Here is a 20,037-nt window from a genome sequence, read left to right as displayed (position 1 = left end):
GTTAAATGCCTTAGTCTTGCATAGCTAGTGACAACACATGCGCTTGCAGAGTTCTTCAGCTCAAGTCTCTGAGCTGTAAAGTGGGCTGTTTTGCACTCACGAGATATTGCTCTGCCTGTCTGCTCTCATCTTGGGGGAAAAAAGGTGTTTCAAATGGTGTTGATTTCCATACTCTGTGTTCTTAGTAGGTGGTAATGACATCAAGATTAGTGTAACCAATGAGCATTCAGAGTCCACTCTAAATGTAATGCCTGGCAAGAAAAGTCAACCGTCCATGTACGAGCAGCTGCGTGACATTGCCATAGACAACATCTGCAGGTAAGAGAGAGGCCTGCACCATGTTGGAACGGGTTCTGTTTCCCTAGCAGAAAAGTATTGTGACTGTTCAGAAGGTGCTGCTTGGTGCTGCTGTGAAGGCTTTTTGCCTTTTTTAATGACGATTTCATTTTCCTACAGACATCACTTAGTTCTCTTTATGTCTTAATTGTAAAATAATAGTTCAGTTTCATTGTTTAGCTTCCCACATCTGTAATCGTGCTAGTCACCATTTTGATACTTGGGGAGGTTTTTGTTTTCTGCTTAGATTATAATTTTGAGCGAGCCTCCTGTAAGAGAAGGATTGTTGCACACTCAAATGTGGGCTGTGCAATGATTATCCTTCACTTCTAGACAGCTACAGACAGTTGGAGGACACACAAATAGTTGGTGACTAGAGACAAAGTATTAAAGTTTCTAAAGCAGTAGATCCTGAATTTACCTTATTGCATATCCCCATCTTTATTTTTGCTGGAGAAAGCAGCAGTGGAAACTCTGCTAATTTTTTTAAATACATCCGCAGTGTTCCTAGGCAATCAGTTCTTATACTTTAGTATAAACTTTTTTCCCTTATACCTGGCATGCATTTACAGTAGTAAAAAGTTAAAATGTTTAATTCGTGCTTTGTTTTTTCCTCTGGCTTTTCGAGCAAGTTTTCTGTTCATTGTTATTCCAGATGCTTGAAAGCTGGCTTGACTATAGATTCGGTGATTGTTGAGGCCTTTCTTGCCAGTTTATCTAACCGTCTGTACATCTCTCAAGAGAGTGATAAGTAAGTTTTTAGTCATCAAACCAATTTTTTCCTTCACTCAATGAACCTGAAGCTTGATAGAAGTATGGGCAGCATTATTTTGGAATTGTCTCAGAGATTAGTGAGCTTGTATGTGGGGTCGAGATCTTCCCATGCACCTCTGCAGAGCTGAGCCCTTGTTTTCATTTGGAGAGGTATGGATTCATTTTTATCTGATTGAATCAGCAAATCTTTGGTGAGTAGTAGCCAATTTTGAGCTCTATATTGAGTGATGCTCCCTCTGCTGAATCCTTCAGGCTTCAGCTGTCTTGTATGGCTAGACACAGCTTGTCACTTGTGGTGTTTGACTTGCTTCACTTTTAAGAGACTCTCCAAGCAAGAAACCTCTGAGGGGAGGGCCTGTGGTAGCTGGTCTGACTGTCTCGTCTTAATGTTTTGTAGATCACTTTTACCTCTTCTCACTGTTGCTTCTAGAACAGTGAGTTCATAGATTAGTGTGGGTTTCTTGGATAGTGCATTTGGGGGGTTTTTTGTTTTTTATTTTGAAGACCAACTTGTGCAAGTATATCTCTAATGTTAATGTTGGGAGTAGATGGGTATATAGAGTGGCAATATTAAAGCTGTTAGTGATGTTTAAATTTAGTACACGAACTGTTTCATACATGAAATGCAACCATGCTTGGAGGTCTTGACTAACTGCAACCGTTACATGTATGGTTTGGGTTTTTTTTTTGTTGTGTTTTTTTTTTTGTAACAGGGAAGCTCATTTGATTCCTGACCACACAATTCGTGCTCTAGGGCACATTGCAGTGGCACTGAGGGACACCCCAAAAATGATGGAACCCATCCTGCAGATCTTACAGCAGAAGTTTTGCCAGCCACCTTCTCATCTTGATGTACTCATCATTGATCAGCTGGGCTGCTTGGTCATCACTGGAAATGTAAGGAAAGAACTGGCCAAGAGAGTGCCAGTTCAGGATCCCTTTCCTTTCCAAAGGAAACGTATTTTAGAAATTGCATTTGCAGAAAGGTTTTAAGGTTTTTTTCTTCACCGCAGGTATGCGCTTGTACAAACCTCATGTCCCTGTGATATTAGCAAGAGCTAATTAGTAATGTGTGAAATGTTGTCCCTGTAAAGATTAGTCCCGATAAAAAATAAGTTGTTTTTTTAAAAAACAAACTATAAAAACCAATCAAACTTAATGTTTTCAAAAGCTAAGAAGCTTATAAACTTGGCCTATGTCCCGAATAGGTGCACAGGATCTTTTTTCATATCATCAATTAACTTTCAAAGTCTTGTAGGTCCATACATTTAAAAGTATAGATTGCCTTCTTCAGTCATACAAGGATTAACTGACTTACCTTTTCCGAATGTAATTTGTGCCTCTGAGTGAGGAATTAATTGCCAGAACTCAGAAACCTGGAAAAAAGTTTTCCACCAGGAAGGTGGAGCTAAAGAACTAAATAAATTTTGCAAAATTTGAGCAATTAAATCTCTAATGAAAGCACTTCCACTGTGTGCTTTATGGAAGCCGAAACCACTGCTCGGGCTATACTAGATACTTGTCTGAAGAACTTGGTAATACTTAGTCTGTTTTACAGGGTGGTTCTTTCGGGAGGTTGTATTCAATAAGCTCTACTTAGTGGTTTGTTGGGGTTTTTTTACAGCAATATATTTACCAGGAGGTGTGGAATCTGTTTCAGCAAATCAGTGTTAAAGCAAGCTCAGTTGTTTACTCTGCCACAAAAGACTATAAGGATCATGGATACAGGTAACACTTAGCTGTGTCCCTTAACTGTATGAACACTGTATCGAATATCCTTTATACTACAGCAGCAATTTTCACTTTTTTCCACGTTTTATAACAAGGTTATAAATAGTACTCTTCTTTTTTCCTTTGATGTTAGAAAGTAATATATTGGTTTTAAAATAGTGGCACTTCATAATGTAGAGATTTCTAAAAATGTTTTTGACTACAGGTAGTATTGATTGCTGCCCTCCCCCCACCCCCCCAGGAGTTAATGTTTCTAAATGATAATTGACATTGATGACCTGCGTTATCTGTAAGCAGAGCAATTAATCTCCTAGCCTAGAACAGTTAATGGAGTTCCACTGGGTTTTGTGTATGTGTAGTTTTGTTTTTTTTTTTTCCTTTTTCCCACTACTTGGAAGGGTTAAATGCAAACCATTAACAATTTAATTCTTAGTATGCACTGTAGTCCCTGTTATAACTAAAGATTATCACTGGCTTTGTTGATAGTTGGGGTAGGCTTGGTATCTTTTAATGTAGTGTGCGAGTAACTGAGAGGACTGCTCTTGTCAGTATGTTTTTAACATACTGCCTGACCAATGCAGCCTCAGCTTTAACAACAACTGATACTAGTTCTGATTCTTCTGCTCAAGAGCTTTCCCAATCCAGAAACACAGCCCTTTGCTGCTTGTTACCTGTAGCCGTATCTGCTACAGGAAAGTAACTTCCTTTTGGCCATGACAGCATCAGAAGTGAAATGTCCTCCAGAGGCGAAGCTTGCAAATCATTGTTCAGTTAAATACCATTTGCATTTCAATTATTAGTAAAGTGATGTGCTATTCATAAAACACAAAACAACACCCCCCCAAAAAAACCCCTCTGAATGAAAGTTGTCAGCAGCCTTGTCACAAGAAGAGTTACTATCAGCATTATGAAGAAAGCACTGAAAATATAAGTCTTTGAGGAATTGCTTGTTCATCATCACTGTTCTTTCTTCTCAGACACTGTTCCTTAGCAGTCATTAACGCCCTAGCTAACATCGCTGCTAACATTCAAGGAGAACACCTTGTGGATGAACTACTGATGAACTTGCTGGAACTGTTTGTCCAGCTTGGGCTGGAAGGAAAGAGAGCTAGTGAGAGAGCAAGTGAGAAAGGACCGGCACTGAAGGTTGGCTATTCACTGTTTTTTTAATTGTATGCATTTAATTGTGTGCATTTATATGGATGGCGCTACTAAACATAGTCTTCTGTATGGCTTTTTTAAACCAAAACCTTACCCTTGCACACAGAGAAGAAAAAATCACGCTTCATTAAACCTAAGAATGTGTTCTGATCATGGAATATGAGTGCAGGTCTGTAATGCCTTTCAAACACCTAACCAACCTGTGCATAGTAGCTGAGATAAAGCAGTGGTATACCTGTTCAGCTGAGCCTGGTTCTGTGTGAGGCTGAGGGAACTGTCTGCAGTGTTCAGCTGTTAGAGGCAGAGCTGCAAAGAGAAATACGGAATGCTGACTACTGAACGCCTCTTACTCATTCTTAAAAGTGTCTTTAGATGTGACAGAATTGTACTTCTAATTTTAGTGGTGTTATAGGATCATAGCAAAACTCAGGTTTGGAAGTCATCTAGGCCAACCTCCAGCTTGAAGTAGTCAGTGTATGTGTTCCTGATTAATCCTGAATTGCTGCTATGAGTGGGTGCATCTTGATCTTTTTTTCCTAAGTTGATGCAGGCCTACCTGTCTAGGCTTATAATGGAAACAGTGCAGTGAAGTGAAAATTCCAGATTTAATAAAAATCGCTGATTATTTTAAGGGTGCTTTATTTAGAGAGCAAGTTTATCCAAAAAGCCTGCCTAAGGAGGATGAGACTTGTCTCTTAGATTAATTTGCGTGGTAGGAATACTTTGCAGAAGACACTGAGTGGTTTTGCTTTAAAATGGAGTTCTTTTTAAATGCAATTTTCAATTGCAGTTTGTAAAATTTAACATATGCTGGCCTTTAAAAGTCTATGAGAAGGTTTGGAAGAGGAGTGTCTTTAAATGCGAACTAAATTTCTTCAGCAGCAGTTTATATGCAGTTACCTTATTCAGTCAGAACTCTCTGCTTGCTTTCTTACGTGAGGACTTTTTCACCTCACTTCGTATTAGCTTTTCTTCCCATTCCCATAAAGTATCCAGAGCACTTGAAGTGCCTATTCTATTGAAGAAGCAAACAAAAATCTCAGCTGTTCCCACAATACCTTCCTTTAATCTTTGCTCTAAAATGTACTCATAAACAAGGTGTTAACCTTGACTGTTGCTCTTGACTATGTATTATTGTTTGAAAAGCTTCTTATTCATCAAAAATCAGAGCCTTCCTCCAGTCACGTTCCTCCCTAGTGTTCAAATGCTGTAACCTCTTGGCATTTATGCACTTCCTTAGAATAACTTGTAAAAACTCATGGTGTTTGATAGTGATTCTTTATCCAAAAAATACACTTTTATGTTTTAATAATTCAAATGTGTCCATCCTGGAAATTTAAGGTCTTCTTGGAGATGTGGTTTGAGAGCTGTTCCCTGCTTTTTGGGGCAGAGAGGTAACACTTCCTTTTGGAATAGGCACATTTGGTAGCACTAAGGGGAGCAACGTGGTTTTTTCCTTTTTAAGCTCTTTTTCCCTCTCCTGTGCCTGCCTTAATAGTACTAAGTTCTTTCTTTATCCTTTTATGGGATGGGTGAACTCCTGGTAAATCCATCTGAAATGAATCTGTTTGCTTTAAAGATAGACTGCATTTAATCAGGGATGCCAGCTCTTCTCTTAAAAGGGAACTAGGATGTGCCCAGACTCTGCCTTTCATGAAGTCTCTGGTGGAAAATTTCTGTCCCTGGGTTTCTTTTTTTTTTAACCACAGATAAGTGATGTGAAATGGTGAAAGGCAGATTGTAATCACTGCTCTAAAGTGACGCTTCTAAATTAGGTTCCCCTTCCTCCTTTCAGGGATGTTTTTCCACTGTTTCAGTTTTGGAATCGCTATGGGAGACAAGCTGCTGCACTGACTTAAAGCTGCCTGCAAGCGGAAAAATGTGCAATTGATTTAACATGGATTTGAGCTAGGAGGCAGTGTTTCTTTAGTATGAAGGTACTGATAGCAGTGTTCACTAGAACACTCTTTACTCAATGTAGAGTAGAAGTTGTGAAAGGTATCCTGAAGACTGGGTTACTTCATTTGCAAGAAGAGATAAAGTAGGAAAAACACTGCACATGCTGTACTCCCAGCAAAGGCAATTTTTTTCTTCGGTAGTTTGCTTCTGTCCTCTGCTTCCCAGCATAACTTTTTATGGACTTAAATTTTCTTGCTAACTGTTAAAATGCTTCAGTGGCTTATTTGCTCTGGTTTAAACCAGAATTTTCAACCATGCAAAAGTGTCTTCTGTGAGGGGAAGAAATGTTTACTTTATTATATATACTTTATTATCATTAAGAGGCTGAGACTTCAGTTTTGTAACAAAAATGCTAGTAGAAAAGTGGGTTTTCTACAGCTCTATCTGTTGGTGTCACACGCTGGATTCTGGCTACCTCAGTTAGCTGCCATCTCTGACTCTGCAGCAGTTTGTCATGTGTAGTGGACGGTCCTGATGCTAGCAAAAATAAAAAATTACGTTCCCGTTGTTCCTATCCCTTAGTGACTTGAGTGCTGTTCTTTCATTCCCTTCAAAAATATTTAAGGTCTGTCTTTTGTTTTGCTTTATCTTGGACACTACAGGAGAGATAACTAAAATGTGTTTTACTTGGGTTGTATCATTATTGTTTCATCTGAAGACTATTTGGCACATGCGCCCCCCACCCCCCCATTTTTTGTTTATGCCCCTTCATTCAAAGCTGTGTGCTGCTGGCATGCCTGCCTCGCCCCCTCCCTGCAGGAGCAGCGGTCTCTGTACCTGGTCTCTCTTGTAAGGAGGAGGCCGGACAGTCGTCTCCCTCCCAGACCCAGTGTGGAGGGGTATGGGAGTAGAGGAGGACTTTAGAGGGGAGGTGGCTGAGTGTGCTCTCTGTGCTGTGACTGTTTGCCTTATCAGAGAAGGTGAGAGGCAATGTGCTGTGTGCAGTGAATGTTTTCTGTTTTTAAACACTGTATTTGGCCTTATTTTTCTTGTATCTCAATGGAAAAGGCTGCTCCCCCTGCTTAAATAAGTTCTTGCAAATGGTGTCTTTTTACAAACTTGGGGTTTTTTGGCTTCATTTTGGTAGTAAAATGAGACTTTCAGTAAGCACTTGTCACTTGTCTGTGGCCACCCATTTAATGCGAGCGTTTTTCTTGCAGTTGTTGCGTGTCAGAGTAGACATGGTGTCAGTGAGTATTTCCCCCCACCTTAGCTCAAGGTGCATGTAACTTCCAAACATTCAAGACCCTGTGCTTGAAGAGGAAAAAAAATCCCTTCAATAGTCCATGAGGATCCACCTGGGTCTTTCAACAAAGCTTCACCAGGGTGTGCCCAGTCCTGTGGATTTTTGGGGTGCTCTCGTGGCCACCTTGTGCACGTCTGTTTGGAAGACAGAGTTGTAATCGGCAATGTATGTTTTAATTTGCATAGACAGTAGGAATGTCTGGTGCTTGAAATATGTCTTGTAGCAGGTATTTTAGAAATGCTTTTGCAGAGGCTTTGATAATTTCCTTTTTCTTTTCCAGGCCTCCAGTAGCGCAGGGAATCTGGGTGTGCTTATTCCTGTTATTGCTGTGGTGAGTATCCAATGGTTGGGTTGTTGCAGAGTAATTTTTCTCACATATATCAAATTTCAGTGCTATTTCATGGTCAAATGGTTTCATTAACAGCTAGGCAGAAGCAAGCATCCAAGAGAAATCTAACAGTATTGTAAAATAATATTTCTTGCTCTAAGAGGGGAGGAAACATTTGTTTAATAATGACATATCTCTTAAAATAATTAGTCTTTTGTAATTCAGGGTTAGGTCGTTGCTGGCCATGAAATCAAGAGATTCATGGGCTAAGTAACACCACAGGGGATATTTCTTTGAAGAGTGTTTGGCATGCAAAGTCATAAACAGCACGTGTCTGTGGCCTGAGGAGAAAAGTGAAAAACAAAAGTTAATAGAAACAGAGTTAAAATGAATATTAGTTTGGCAGCACAGTGAATTCTGCTTCTTAAAAGGAAAAAAAAAAAAGAAAAGAACGATTGAGAAAGGAGGGAGGAAGTGTCCTGTGTCTTCTGAAACTAGAATTGGCTGTCATGCCAAAAGCATCTTAGGAAATGTGCAAGGACACTGATGTCTATTCGAGACTCATTTATTTTGATGTATATCTGGTTTTGGTCTTGGATGACAACTTTTTCTGGGGGGAAAAACATTTTTTTTAAAACAGAGCATAACTACTAATTCAGCTAAAAAATGGTGTGCAACCATTCTAGATCTCCAGCAGAAAATTGCATGCATCCAAGCTGGGTTTCCAAGTCAGTAAGACTAGTTGCCTAACTGCTGTAGCTTCCACAAAACACATCATGTCTCAGAGATCCACAGCCAAACTTAAATTTACTGGGAGACAAAAAGCATCGTGTCACTTTCTCCCTACCTGAAGTTGAAGTCTTCTGTGGAACCTTTCCTGCACAGCTAGTGGGACAAAAGGGGAAGATGTATTACATGCAGCAGGCATGCCTACTTGTAACTCGCTCGTGCTGCACATCCGTTAACAAGCAGAAGAATATAATTCATTTTGTACTCTGCCCTCACAAACCTCAAAACTGAAGCTTTGCAGAGAGAAGAGCCTAAAATTAGTACCAGTTAAAGATCATCAAAGAACTGTTCCTTTCCTTGCCCTGTCTCTTCCACCAGTTTCCAACATAAGCTCTTCCTGACTTCACCAGCAATGGCAAGGGCCAGATCCTGGCTTCACAGCAGTGGGTTTATTAACGCCTTGGATGGCTGTTATTCAGCTGCTCAGTTTTTGCATGAGCTAGGTAGTCCTGTGCTGAGACACATGTTCTAGCTGGTAGTAGCACTGATTTCAGTGAAAGCAGGATCATTTTTTCCATATTGAGAAAAGATTAGTGCTTGTTAGAGACTTAATGTAAAAGTTATGGAAGTACTTTCCTGTTCCAAATTTTTATTGATGATATATTTGCTCTGAATAGCTGGTGATAATTGTATTTTTCTTAACCAATGTGACCTTTAAATGGAGTCAGATAGTGCCAGAATCTGAAGCAAGAGTTAATGGTTACATTATGGTTGTTGAAGCAAATATTTGACTTTCTTGCACAATGTATGAAGATCATGAGTTCTGAGCAGTAGCTGATTTGCTTTTCTGCTTGACCTCTTTCCCTTGAATAATCCCTGTTACTTCGGTCTAAAACCCCCCATATTTCAGATGCTGCAGCTCATTTAATCATTGATAAACCAATTAAATCTGCAGCATGAATATTTATTCTTTTGAATAGCCTTTTCTTCTTGAATATAAATAAAACAATGTGTATATGAATGTTAATTATTTCTGTTGTGAACCTTCAATACTGAAAATTGTCCCCTGCACAGTGGGGTAGGAAGTAAGCACAATGGGAGACAGGAATAGAGGGAAACATCTGAGCTTGCTATTCAATATCAGCTCTTCATTACTCTTCATCATCTAATGCCGATATTTCACTGGCTGTCATGTTAAAAAGCTTTCTGTACGGGGCAAATAATTGTAGTAGTTGCAAAATTATGAAGGGCAGTGGGCAAAAGCAAAATGAAATCAGTAAGTTAATATTGGAAAACACCCTTTAAACAGACTTCCTCATCCTTAAAATAACTTGGTTTATAGCTTGATATGCATATTTCTGCTAACATAAGACAAATTTATATTATGAGTATATTTAGATGGATACAATGTTTGATACCACAAATAAAAATAAAAATACACTCACTGGATTGTGAGGCACGATTTTTTTAAAAGGTATGATGCAACACAAGGTATGCAAAGGTGAGTATGTTCCTAGGCTTTATTCACTTGAATGTAAGGTGCAACTCTGTTCCCTGTAGGGGGGAGGCAGTAAGAAGCTACAGAGTGCAGGTAGATCTTCTCTCTTTCAAATGTGAAACAGGCTCTGTACGGCATTCATGTTGTTACCAGAATGATTCAGAAAGTTTACAGTCTTAGTTTAAGGCTTGAAATGTTTTGTACATTGAATCAAGTGAGGAGTGTATTTGATTTCTTACCAAATGTGATTGCTATAAATCACTCTCCTTTGCAGAGAGGAGTAGGTGATAGTGAGCCGGTGAAAGGAACATTTTGCTAGCTGCTTTCCCTGTAGAGGTTACTCTGAGGATCTTTATATAACTTACTTGGTTGGCCTGATTCTGATATTGCTTGTACTGATGAAGGTCCAAGAACTGTATTGAAATGATACAAGTTAGGTTGGGGAAAAATAGGGGCTCCCTTAGTACTTCATTCCTCCAAGACATTTTTGGTACACTGGTCCATAAGGCTCATTGTGTGTATCAGTCTACTGAATGTTAAATGATGCAAGCAAAAGAATGACCGTAGACACCTACTCTTCTTCAAGTTAGATCATGTAACATACATAGGAGAGACTTAAGTTTCTAAGGCTGGTCAGGTATTCAGGATTTCCTTATTCCTTTTTATTATAAATAGGCATCCTAGCACAAATTTAGACCTAAACTTCAAGAATCAAGATAGTCTGAATATTTTATTGATTACATTTTATACACTGACGTAGAACACAAAGTCTAAGTTACTTTGTGATTTATTTTTTTAATATACTTGTATCAATACGTGGCACTAACCATTTTAAATTGCAGTCAAATTATCTACTGCTCTGAGTCCATTCATGTGAAACTACCTGTAGGTAATATATTTTCTTTTGATACCAGTGGCTTTTGTATTAGCTAACATGACAATAAAATTTCATTTATGATACTGGTATATTAACGTGTAATTATACAGCCCATGTATAACAGTGTGTTGGAGGTCAGCTCTGCTTTTAAGACTTGGCTGGGTTGACAACTCTGCCCATGAACAGGAGGCAACTGGTACGATGTTCGTAGATCAGAAACAAAAAGGGGCGGTCGACAATAAAGCGAATCTGAGCAGAGAGGGGCATAAACCCGACGTTGGTTATTGCTCCAGCCTCTGTGCCCTCCTCATTCACAGTGATTGTGCCTTGATGATTGAACTGTTAAACAAACAAAAAAGAAATTGAGGATCTTGTAAGTATACCCCAGCGATGTGCTCGCAGCCCTCCCGCCCTCCACGTCCCGCGCGTGGCTCCCTTGTGGCGCTCTGGCTGGTAACTCCTGTGCGGCAGCAGTCCTTTGGTTTTGGTTGGGGATATGCCTGTTCCTGACTGAGCACAGCACTTTTAGTGCCTTTGACTTTGGATTAAACATGTTCCTCGTTGCATAAATAGACAACGACATGCAGAGGAACCCATACCCCCCCTATGTCCTCCAGCAGAGATGAGGAAAAAATATTATTTTAGCTTACTGTGAATTATTTTTACTGTGTTGCCATGTTTTCAGGTGATATAGTTTAATCAGAAGGGAAGTGAAAAGAGGAGTAAATACCCTGTCAATGGTGACTTTCTCATCCGATATACCAGAGTAGTTGCCTTTTTCATTGAACAGTTCTTCTATTCCCATGGATCTCAGATAATCAATCAAGTTATAACTCTTCTCCAGCTTAAATTTAGGCAGAACCACTTCTCTTGTTCTAGTAAAAATAAAAACGAAAATGAAGAATCATAGAGGAGATGCATACTTGCATGACTCTTCTGCTTTACCTATCTGTTGAGGTTTGGTTTTTTTGCTGTCTTCAGCAAGCAGGACACAGAAATGTACAGGACTGTTTACTGTACTCTTAATATGAAAACTTGGGTATCATTACTTTAAAGCTGTGTTTTAAAAAATTAATTCCCCTCCTGCAACTGTTGGTTTATCAATTTACTATTTCACTTATGATCACTTACATTATTTGCGTGTAAGATATATGGCTTTGAGCAGTTCAGTACGTGGCTGGATATGCTTGTAATAAATGTTGAACTGTCAGATTTTCTGGAGTACTAAATTGGTTGGCTTCTGAATAGCGCGTCAAATCAGCTCTTTTTATCGAGTCTGAAGACAGATACCACCTAGTCTGTCATCTTGCACAAGAGGCTACATCACTTTTTCTCTCCTGTAATCGTGATGTCCGTTGTTGATTACTGAACGCATGCCTTTGCGGAACAGGTATGTTGGAATGCATAGTGCTGAAATGAACGTAGGCTGCTTTCCATGTGACCGAGATTATTCTGCACAAATAACCTGTTGTTGTCATACTCCTGTTTTTCCTCCTCATTGTAAACTTTTTTGGTAAGAACTTTTTTCTTTAAATCTACAATGTTAAATATTTAATAGAAAGAATTTTGGAATTCTGTGAGAATTTTCCACCTCAATCATCCGTGATTTCCTGACAGCATTTAAATTTTGAAAGGTCCCTGGTCCTGACTTTTAATTCAATAAATCCATCTTTTTGGGGTGGTTGTTAAGGTTTTTAATCAAAACATCGTATGTTGTATTCAGTACTCTTTACTTACCTGTGTCAATCTCATCAAGAAAATACGCTAAGACTTTAACAAGATGCACTTTTCAGCAGATACCTGTTTGTCATGCTCTTCTGCCATTTTTCCACCACTTGAGGCGTTATCTGCTTTTCTAGGGCTTTCATGCCAGAGAGTTTGTGTGGCAATACAATCAGCATGCTGATGTTCCCCACGAACGGGAGCTGCATCACGCCACAGTCTAGCTCGGGGTCCGCAGCAGCTAGGAAGTTCCCTTTAGTCTGCATCATAGGAACCTTTATTGTTTGCTTCTCATTCAGTCGGAAACTTCTCTTTGTTGTCATTTCCACTGGAAACTTATTCTCCCAAGTTCCTGTTAATACAATGCAGAAGACAGATAAACAAAAAACCCCAAGATCCTTGTTTGATAAAATATTCCCAGAATATTACTTAGCATTAAGTTTTAGTTCATGTGAATTGGGAATTGCTGTAGGAGATTGTTGATTTCAATTAAGCCTGACTAAGAAGACAAGTTTTAAAGTGACTTTAAAATTCCCGGCTTTCTTTCTAACTTAACGTGTCTGATTGGGCTATTCTGAATTACAAAAGCAGGTAAACACAAACGGGAGATCTGAAAGGGCTTGGTATGAACGATTGTTTTCTACAAGGAACCTGGAAATTACAAAAGTTTAAACAGATGCAAAATATTTGACAGGGTTTGCACCTAGAAACAACTGGCACAGCTATATTTTCTGAGAGATCTGATACCTGAAACCAGGCTGTTTCGAGCATCAGAAGCATCAAGCTAAGTAATGGTTGTTTTCATTTTGCATAGATGATGTTATGCTGAAGGCATTACCTTCCTTAGTCCATTCAAGCCAGTTAAGTTTGTGTTAAGACACCCTGAAAAGTTTGGGTGATGATCGCTTAATTCTGTGACCCAGTTTAATGTGGTTTCAGCACACCTACGTGAGCCTGTCGTCGGACAGGTTTATGCCCAAAGAATACGATTCAACATATTTTGCAGCACAGCTTCGTCATCAGGGCTTGAGTCTTTCTATGTGAAGATTCTTTGGGCATCCCAAGTAGTTATTGACTGTAAAAGAAGGTGCTTTTTTAAAGTGGTGTTCCTAATGATGTCCTTTCACAACCAAGGATCTGGAAAAGGCATAATTTTTTCTTAATGGGCAAACAAAGCTAGAATTTCAGAGTGGAAATAGGGTTACTGATATTTCCTGTTTAAAACTCTGGATTTTAGGTCACTGTTGGCAAGCAATTACGTGGGGAGTGTGGCTGTGACTGTGTGGAAAGACTACAAATTTAACCTTAATGGGTAACGTTTTTTTAAAAGGTTGCAAGTGATTCTGAGATCGTTAATCTCACTTTGCCAAATTGGCTGTGAAGTAACAAAAAAAGCCTTAAATCCAACCGTCATTCTAATATTTTCTTCATATGTTGGGCTGATGGGGAGCAGATTGAAAAGTGATTAGTGTTCTGAAGGGAATGGGATATAAAATGGATTATGCTAGTCCCAAACAAATTGTCTCACTTCTCAGGAAAAACCAACATCTGGCTGTTCTTCAGGCAGCAGAATTAGCAGGCGTAGGACTCTGGCTAGCTAGAGACACGAAGCTGCTGTAGGTCGGGGGAGCTTCAGCAGCACAGTTATCACCTGAGGAATGGGAGACATTTATCAGCCCTTCCTAGTAAGAGAGAGGAGCTGGGGAGCTTTTGTCTTGAATTCAGTTTCGCGGATGTGTTTGTCTTGGGGTAAAATGCTGTCCTCCAGCAGGAGCCACGTGGTCTTCTGGGGTCGGCTGAAACCAGCTGGCACTTTACTGGCTGCTGTGACTTCCCGTTTTGGATCTTCCCACCAAGATGCCTTTTGGATCCATCTGTGGTGGCAGATGTTGCTCCACTGGTTGACTTCTCTTGCATTCGTTACTAGAATCTCATAGAAGCAATTTTGGGTCTGTCAAAATTTGTGAATTATGGAAAGCTGCTGTGATACCGTGGCTAAAATTAAGCAGATCCTGCTTGATAGGAAGCTCGTAAATGATTGTTCAGACCTCTGCAGAATGGAGGGTAGATCTCAGTTAGAGGTAGGCTGGATACCTATACAAGATAAAACTTGCTTCTTACCAGTGTGAATGGTTTCCAATAGTTTCTTGACGGTGTTTAATTTAAAGGAAGCTTGAGATTTCATGGTGGTTGGCAAGTGTCCCATTACTCAGTATCGCTTGTACCGAGCATCTCTGTGTACCTGAGAATACTCACAGGTTTTTTAGCTCTGAGGGCTTAACAGAGCTTGTCTGCAATGATACGGACAGTGTAAATATTGTAAGGGGAAAGATGTGGACAAAAATTAGCACGTCTAGGACTAGTGGGGAAACTAGGAAACCCAGAAGCAGAGCTTGCTTTTAAAAAGTTCAGTTCAACTCAGAATAGAATTACCAGGAGACCGATGCTATAAGGTGAAAGAATGGGAGACAGCAATAAAGAATTGATCTTTTTGGTTTGTGAGGGTTAGAAATTACAGCCTTCAGCAGATAGCATCAAGGCAACTTGGACTAACAGGACTTCATGGGGAGAAGAAAAAGCCAGAAGTCTCTTTGGTCTTGATGAGTCAAGAGATCCAATACTAAAGCTATTTAATTTTTGGTGGTGTGTTTAGTTATTTTGAAATGGCAAAAGTGAGGGGGTGAAGGTACGCTTCATAAACATAAAGGAACGGTGTTCCTGTAAGTTCCCATCATCAAATGCTGAGAAGGCAGGTGTAAGAGAGCCCTTGAGCGTTTGTTTCCTGGAAGCAGACACATAACTGGAAAAAAGAATCTCCTTTATAAGTTATGGGAAGGAGTATGTAGTACTTCCAAACATTGTTATCCTTTTGTGTTAATCTCTCTTTCCTTACCAGCGTTTTAAGTCACCATCATCCAATTTTCATCTTAATTGGTCAGTAACAGATCTCCTTTTTTTTTTTCTTAGTTCCTCTTTCGTTGGCACCTCCCACCTTTTGGTCATTTAATACCACTTCAAAAGTTTGTTGAAAATTACCAAGCCTTCTAGCTGAGGCAGATAACCAGAGTTGAAAATCTCACCACAGACTCTTAGTTTAAATGTAAAGAAATTGAAAATAAGGATTTATAATAAGAATATATTATACAGTCTTTACTTCAAGCCTCTTTAACTGTTCAGCCTATAGTGAATGTGTAGGGGCCTATATCAGTGGATGGTTCATGCTGAATTAACTGAAATATTCCAAGTAGTAAATGCATTTTTAAAAAATATTTAGTTTTAGAGGAATACTGTTTTGGTTCTTCCTTTTAGTCCCCTCTGTAGGCTTGTTGACAACGATCATGCTCTGATCATGTAAAAAATACATACTTTAAGCAGAAATTCTTTATAGTCATTCGTATGAATCCTGCATATTTCAGAAATGTTAAGTGTTTTAACTGAAATCAACCTGTACCATTTCAGTGAAGCCAATGACTTGAAGGAGGACTGAATGTGACTGATAACTTGCACATGAAGTAATACCTCACCATCAAGGACTCCTACAAAGCTTATGCTTTCTGAGGCCATTCTGCATTCAAGTGTTGTTTTTTAGTCTCACTTTTAGACTATAAAGTTTTGGATATAATGAGCATTTGCTGTATTTGTACAATACCCAGTAACTTCAGGGCATGACTGGAAAATCAGTGTGCTACAGAAACATGCAAAAACTGGGCTAATAGAGTTTCTTCTTAATGAGGGAGTTAGGCTTTTTTTGAACTGTAGACTAGAGTCAAGCTTACTCTGGGGTTTCTAATGAAGCATGCAGTGCATTGCAAACTGAGAAAGTCGATTGCTAAGATTGAATTAAAAGATTCTTACCCTTAAAGTAAAGACAGTTGAGAATCATCATCAGCGTTGTTGGGTTTACATTCACAAGAGCTTCCTTTATTAATCCTTTGGTCAGCTTCAAGATGCGTTCGTTGGTTTTAGTTATGAAGTTAGGATCCGAAAAATCAGCTGGTTGGGCATCAGCAAAGTAGTATGTTTTCATACTGTTTCTGAAATCACTCAGAATAGAAAAGTCCTTCTGAATATAAAGGTCGTTGACAGACCTCAGTGTATAACCAAAATTGCGCCTGAACAGCCGATGAGTGAGTTTGCGGAAGAGATTATGAACAGTCATGAGCTCGTATTTGGTGCTGGCATTAATGAAGTCTTGAAAGCCAAGAACAGATAACACCTCCTGATGGGTCTGACCCTTCAGACCCAGAGAAATCATAGCCATTGCAGTGGAAATGCCGACAGGAGCCATGAGAATATTATCTGAAGAGTTGGCTTTGTCTGCCACGCTGCGGTAAAGGTTGAAGCCAAAGTTTGCATTGAGGATATTGAGGCGCTGGATTCTGGTTTTGCCTTGGAATAGTTCAAGAATATTTCCTTGCTGAATTTCAGAAACCATGTATGGGCCAGCATCAATAATGTCACTGTAGTCATCTTCACCCAGTATCTTGTCGAGATCTAGATAGTCCTCTTCCTCCTCCTCTTCAGGAATCAAGTCATTAGTGATAGTGTTTTCTCTGTGGAACTCAGGTGGTAAGTTTGGCATATCATAGGTCCCATTTTCAGGTGGCTGTGAATCTTTCAGGCTTTCAAAATGCTCAGTGAAGTCCTTGACTCCACAAAATGTGGAGGTTATGGTGAGAACAAAGGCAAGCAAATGAAATAGGAACTTCATTCTGACAGGTCAAAACCTGGAAGACAGCATAACACCGTTGAGAGAGCATAAAGTAGTTGAATTTTTGTTGTCTGTTCCCTAATTTTAGGTCCATGCTGAATTCTGTCACAGCAGAAGGTCTATAGTTACCTTATTGGACAGCTTTTTTTTTTTTTTTTTTTAAAATGGAACAGAGCTTAATTAGATGGATAAATCTGCTTTGCTGGTAATTGGTTTTGCTTACATAATGCCTCCAGCCTGCCAACGAATTGGTTGACCTCCTGCTGTAAAAGTTGTCATTACTGGCATATTTCAGCAGTAACAAACTCATTATCTAAAATATGTGGGACTCTTTATAAGCCTGTAACACTTAAAATGTGTACTGTTACTAGTGTATGCTAAAAACAAGACATGAAGGTAAGTTTGAAGATGCGAGCTCGGGAGGGGGAGGGACTAGGCATCCACTACAGGAGCATAGCAGAAGGATGAGGTGTACCGAACAATTTAAGAAACAGACATCCTGTAGCTACAACAACAGTGGGAGTTTTATGGGACTATTTTTGGAAGAACAAGGCTGAAATTTGATGGAATAGAGATCTGGGTATGTAGCAACAAACCTGGAGGAAGATGTGTATTTGCATTAAATGCCGTTAGTGGGGCTGCGCTGTGGGAAGCGTTAGGCGTACACATAGGTCCTGGCCACTCGTGGTCGTACTCCGCTGTGGTACTACATGTCTGTGCACGCTTTTTGCAGCTGCGAATACTATTCTGCTGGTTCTGTGAAGGATTGGCTTGATTCTGCTTTTTGTTTAGTTAGGTTTCGTTTTGGTTTACCTTTGTGTAGCCCTGCGCAACATGTGCTCTCCGTTTTCTTCGTGACAGCTTCCTGTTCAGAACTTTGTTTCTCTAGTCTTAGTGTTACCCCGATGCTGGACTCTTAATCTCACTTCTTTCGTGTGCGGATATGCTTAAGTAGAACACGCATTTTTCTAAAGGGATACCTAATCTCTTCATCTACTGAGCATTGGACTGTTGCATTTTTTGAATTATTTTTAAAATGAAGAGCTCTCTTAGATACGTATTGTTTGAAGAGAATGCATTGGCCTTACTCGGCTGTAAAACACTGCACCAAGAAGTGGGTCTGAGAGACCTTTCACCACAACATCGGGTTGCCATAATTACAGTGCTCTTAAAAAGATGTGAGAAAGTGCAATTCCTTCTTGTGACAGTCCAAGAAAGGCTGAACTGTAAGTGTTCAATAACTGCACCAACTGAAACTGTGAAATGGGTGTCTAAATGCCAGGGTCTTGGTTTTTGCTCAGACTTCTTTAGAAAGTCACTTGATGGCTTTTTATAAAGTCAATTTCTGCTGATAGTACTTTTTTGAGTAAAATGGCAAATACAGTATAATCTAGGACAGAACACTGAATACAGTTAAACCAAAAATCTTACTAATATGTTAATTTAAATGTTTTAAATTAGCAAATAGTCCAAAGAGCTGTTCTGCAGAAGTAAAACATACAGGTATACACTCCTGCACGCCTGTGAATCCAACCAATGCTAAAAGGAAAATATGTTCAAACGTGTTGTAGCGGGACTGGAGTAACTGAACTAACAGTTTAATTTTCAAATCTCTCCTCCCCAGCTAATTAGCCTGAAATACAACAACCATTTCAGGTGATTATCCCATATAAAAAATGAATTGTTTTACAACAATGAAGGACCCATAGACAGCACTTTTTAAATGGTTTTACACTGTGACTGAAGGACTCGACTTAGTATTTTTGCTGTTTCTTCATAAATTTGTCACTTTTTTCCCCCGCCCCGAGAAGTCAGGCCCTTAGGGCTGAGATACTCTGTCCAGTAACCATTGATAAATGTTTTCTGCTTTTGGCACAGAAGAATTTGCTGCCTCTAGTTCCCAGCTTTACATTCTCGTCTTCACCAAAGTTCAATTATTGCTTAGCTGCACTTACACAGGCAAAGCATTCCCTCACTCTGCAGTATATATGTCCTTGGTTAGATCTACCTAAAATAACAGCAGATATAAGTGAAGCTTACCTTTAAGCCCGTGTACAGAAGATGGAAGGCATGTGTTGAGTAGCTCAAGTAAGGGGAATGGCAGGGTTTAAATCTGAACTTTGACGCTAGTTTTTTGTGTATCTCCCAAAGTAAACATTCCCTAAACCAAACACTGCTAAACTTACTTCGTCAGCCAAAATCCCTCCCTTGCTTAGAGATCGCTGCTGAATTGTGTGTTGTTTGTTGAACTACTTCTATGGCTTTGCAGGTACTTGCTCACTTTTGAGGAAGATCTTTGAGCAAAAATTGGTGTGTATGTAAGGTTTCAAAGTCAAGCATGCACATAAACTTGACTGTTCATGACTAGTAAAAGCTATGTCGCTGCTATTTTGTGCTGAAATGGAAATGGGGGGACATCTTTCTGCAGATGTGGTTGAGGCCTCTGTGGTTGTGATGGTCGGGCTTCTTCAGTCAGTGTTACATTGGTGCAAACGGTTGTGTTGCACAAGCAGCTTCTTACCATAGTGCCATTCACCAGCTTAAACTCAGAGTAATTTTACTGTAATACACGGATTTCTTTTTTTTTTTTTTAAATGAACAGTCTGCCTCATGATTTACAAATATATCCAAAGTTGGCTTTATATAAGGTTTCAGTGAAATAGTGCTGGCTTTCATACCTCAAGGGAATTATTGTACAGTTAGAGAAAACTCCTTCAAGCTAGATTAGAATCTAAGGTTTTCTTAATAAAGTTTACAGTAATAGTGTACAGTCATATTGAATAAAGCTTGCCGTTTAATGGGCTATTTCTTTCACTTTTTAAACACAGCCTGTGCTTCTCACACTTTTAAGGATTACACACTGTGAGCTTTGTTATATAAATTTGTCTAGCGTTGCATATCATGTTGGCTGTATAAACTGTGCTCCTCCAGCGGCAGCAGCTGTTTGGGCAAAAAGTATCAGCGA

The 20,037-nt window shown here is 39.4% G+C and overlaps 2 protein-coding genes across 4 annotated transcripts in view; one reads left to right on the top strand and one right to left on the bottom strand.

The window, feature by feature from the left end:
* Window positions 1-20,037, top strand: part of PI4KA (phosphatidylinositol 4-kinase alpha) — a 65,261-nt gene that overhangs the window by 15,322 nt on the left and 29,902 nt on the right. For 2 of the 3 annotated variants that reach the window (XM_064466603.1, XM_064466601.1), the window contains exons 14-19: window positions 186-318; window positions 992-1,087; window positions 1,824-2,007; window positions 2,735-2,838; window positions 3,819-3,987; window positions 7,488-7,538. In XM_064466603.1, coding sequence (XP_064322673.1) covers window positions 186-318; window positions 992-1,087; window positions 1,824-2,007; window positions 2,735-2,838; window positions 3,819-3,987; window positions 7,488-7,538 — 737 coding nt within the window. The remainder of the gene's footprint in view (window positions 1-185; window positions 319-991; window positions 1,088-1,823; window positions 2,008-2,734; window positions 2,839-3,818; window positions 3,988-7,487; window positions 7,539-20,037) is intronic. The other variant, XM_064466602.1, reaches the window with a different exon arrangement.
* Window positions 10,474-19,217, bottom strand: SERPIND1 (serpin family D member 1). Its single transcript, XM_009505461.2, has 5 exons — window positions 19,113-19,217; window positions 16,217-17,088; window positions 12,440-12,713; window positions 11,370-11,514; window positions 10,474-10,978 (listed from the first exon to the last, which is right to left on the bottom strand). The coding sequence occupies exons 2-5, from the start codon at window positions 17,070-17,072 to the stop codon at window positions 10,787-10,789; spliced, it is 1,467 nt and encodes a 488-aa protein (XP_009503756.2). The 5' UTR covers window positions 17,073-17,088; window positions 19,113-19,217; the 3' UTR covers window positions 10,474-10,786.

Source organism: Phalacrocorax carbo, chromosome 15 (genome assembly GCF_963921805.1).
Source record: "Phalacrocorax carbo chromosome 15, bPhaCar2.1, whole genome shotgun sequence".
Classification (NCBI taxonomy): Eukaryota; Metazoa; Chordata; class Aves; order Suliformes; family Phalacrocoracidae; genus Phalacrocorax; species Phalacrocorax carbo.
Note: the sequence above shows the minus strand (reverse complement) of the source record. Positions and strands in the feature narration are given on the sequence as shown.

Coding starts and splice junctions, on each gene's coding strand:
- SERPIND1 (XM_009505461.2), bottom strand. CDS start 17,072: ATGAAGTTCCTATTTCATTTGCTTGCCTTTGTTCTCACCATAACCTCC. Junction 12,714..16,216: donor CAACTGTCTTTACTTTAAGG/GTAAGAATCTTT, acceptor TTGTATTAACAG/GAACTTGGGAGAATAAGTTT. Junction 10,979..11,369: donor AGAAAGTCACCATTGACAGG/GTATTTACTCCT, acceptor TTTGTTTAACAG/TTCAATCATCAAGGCACAAT.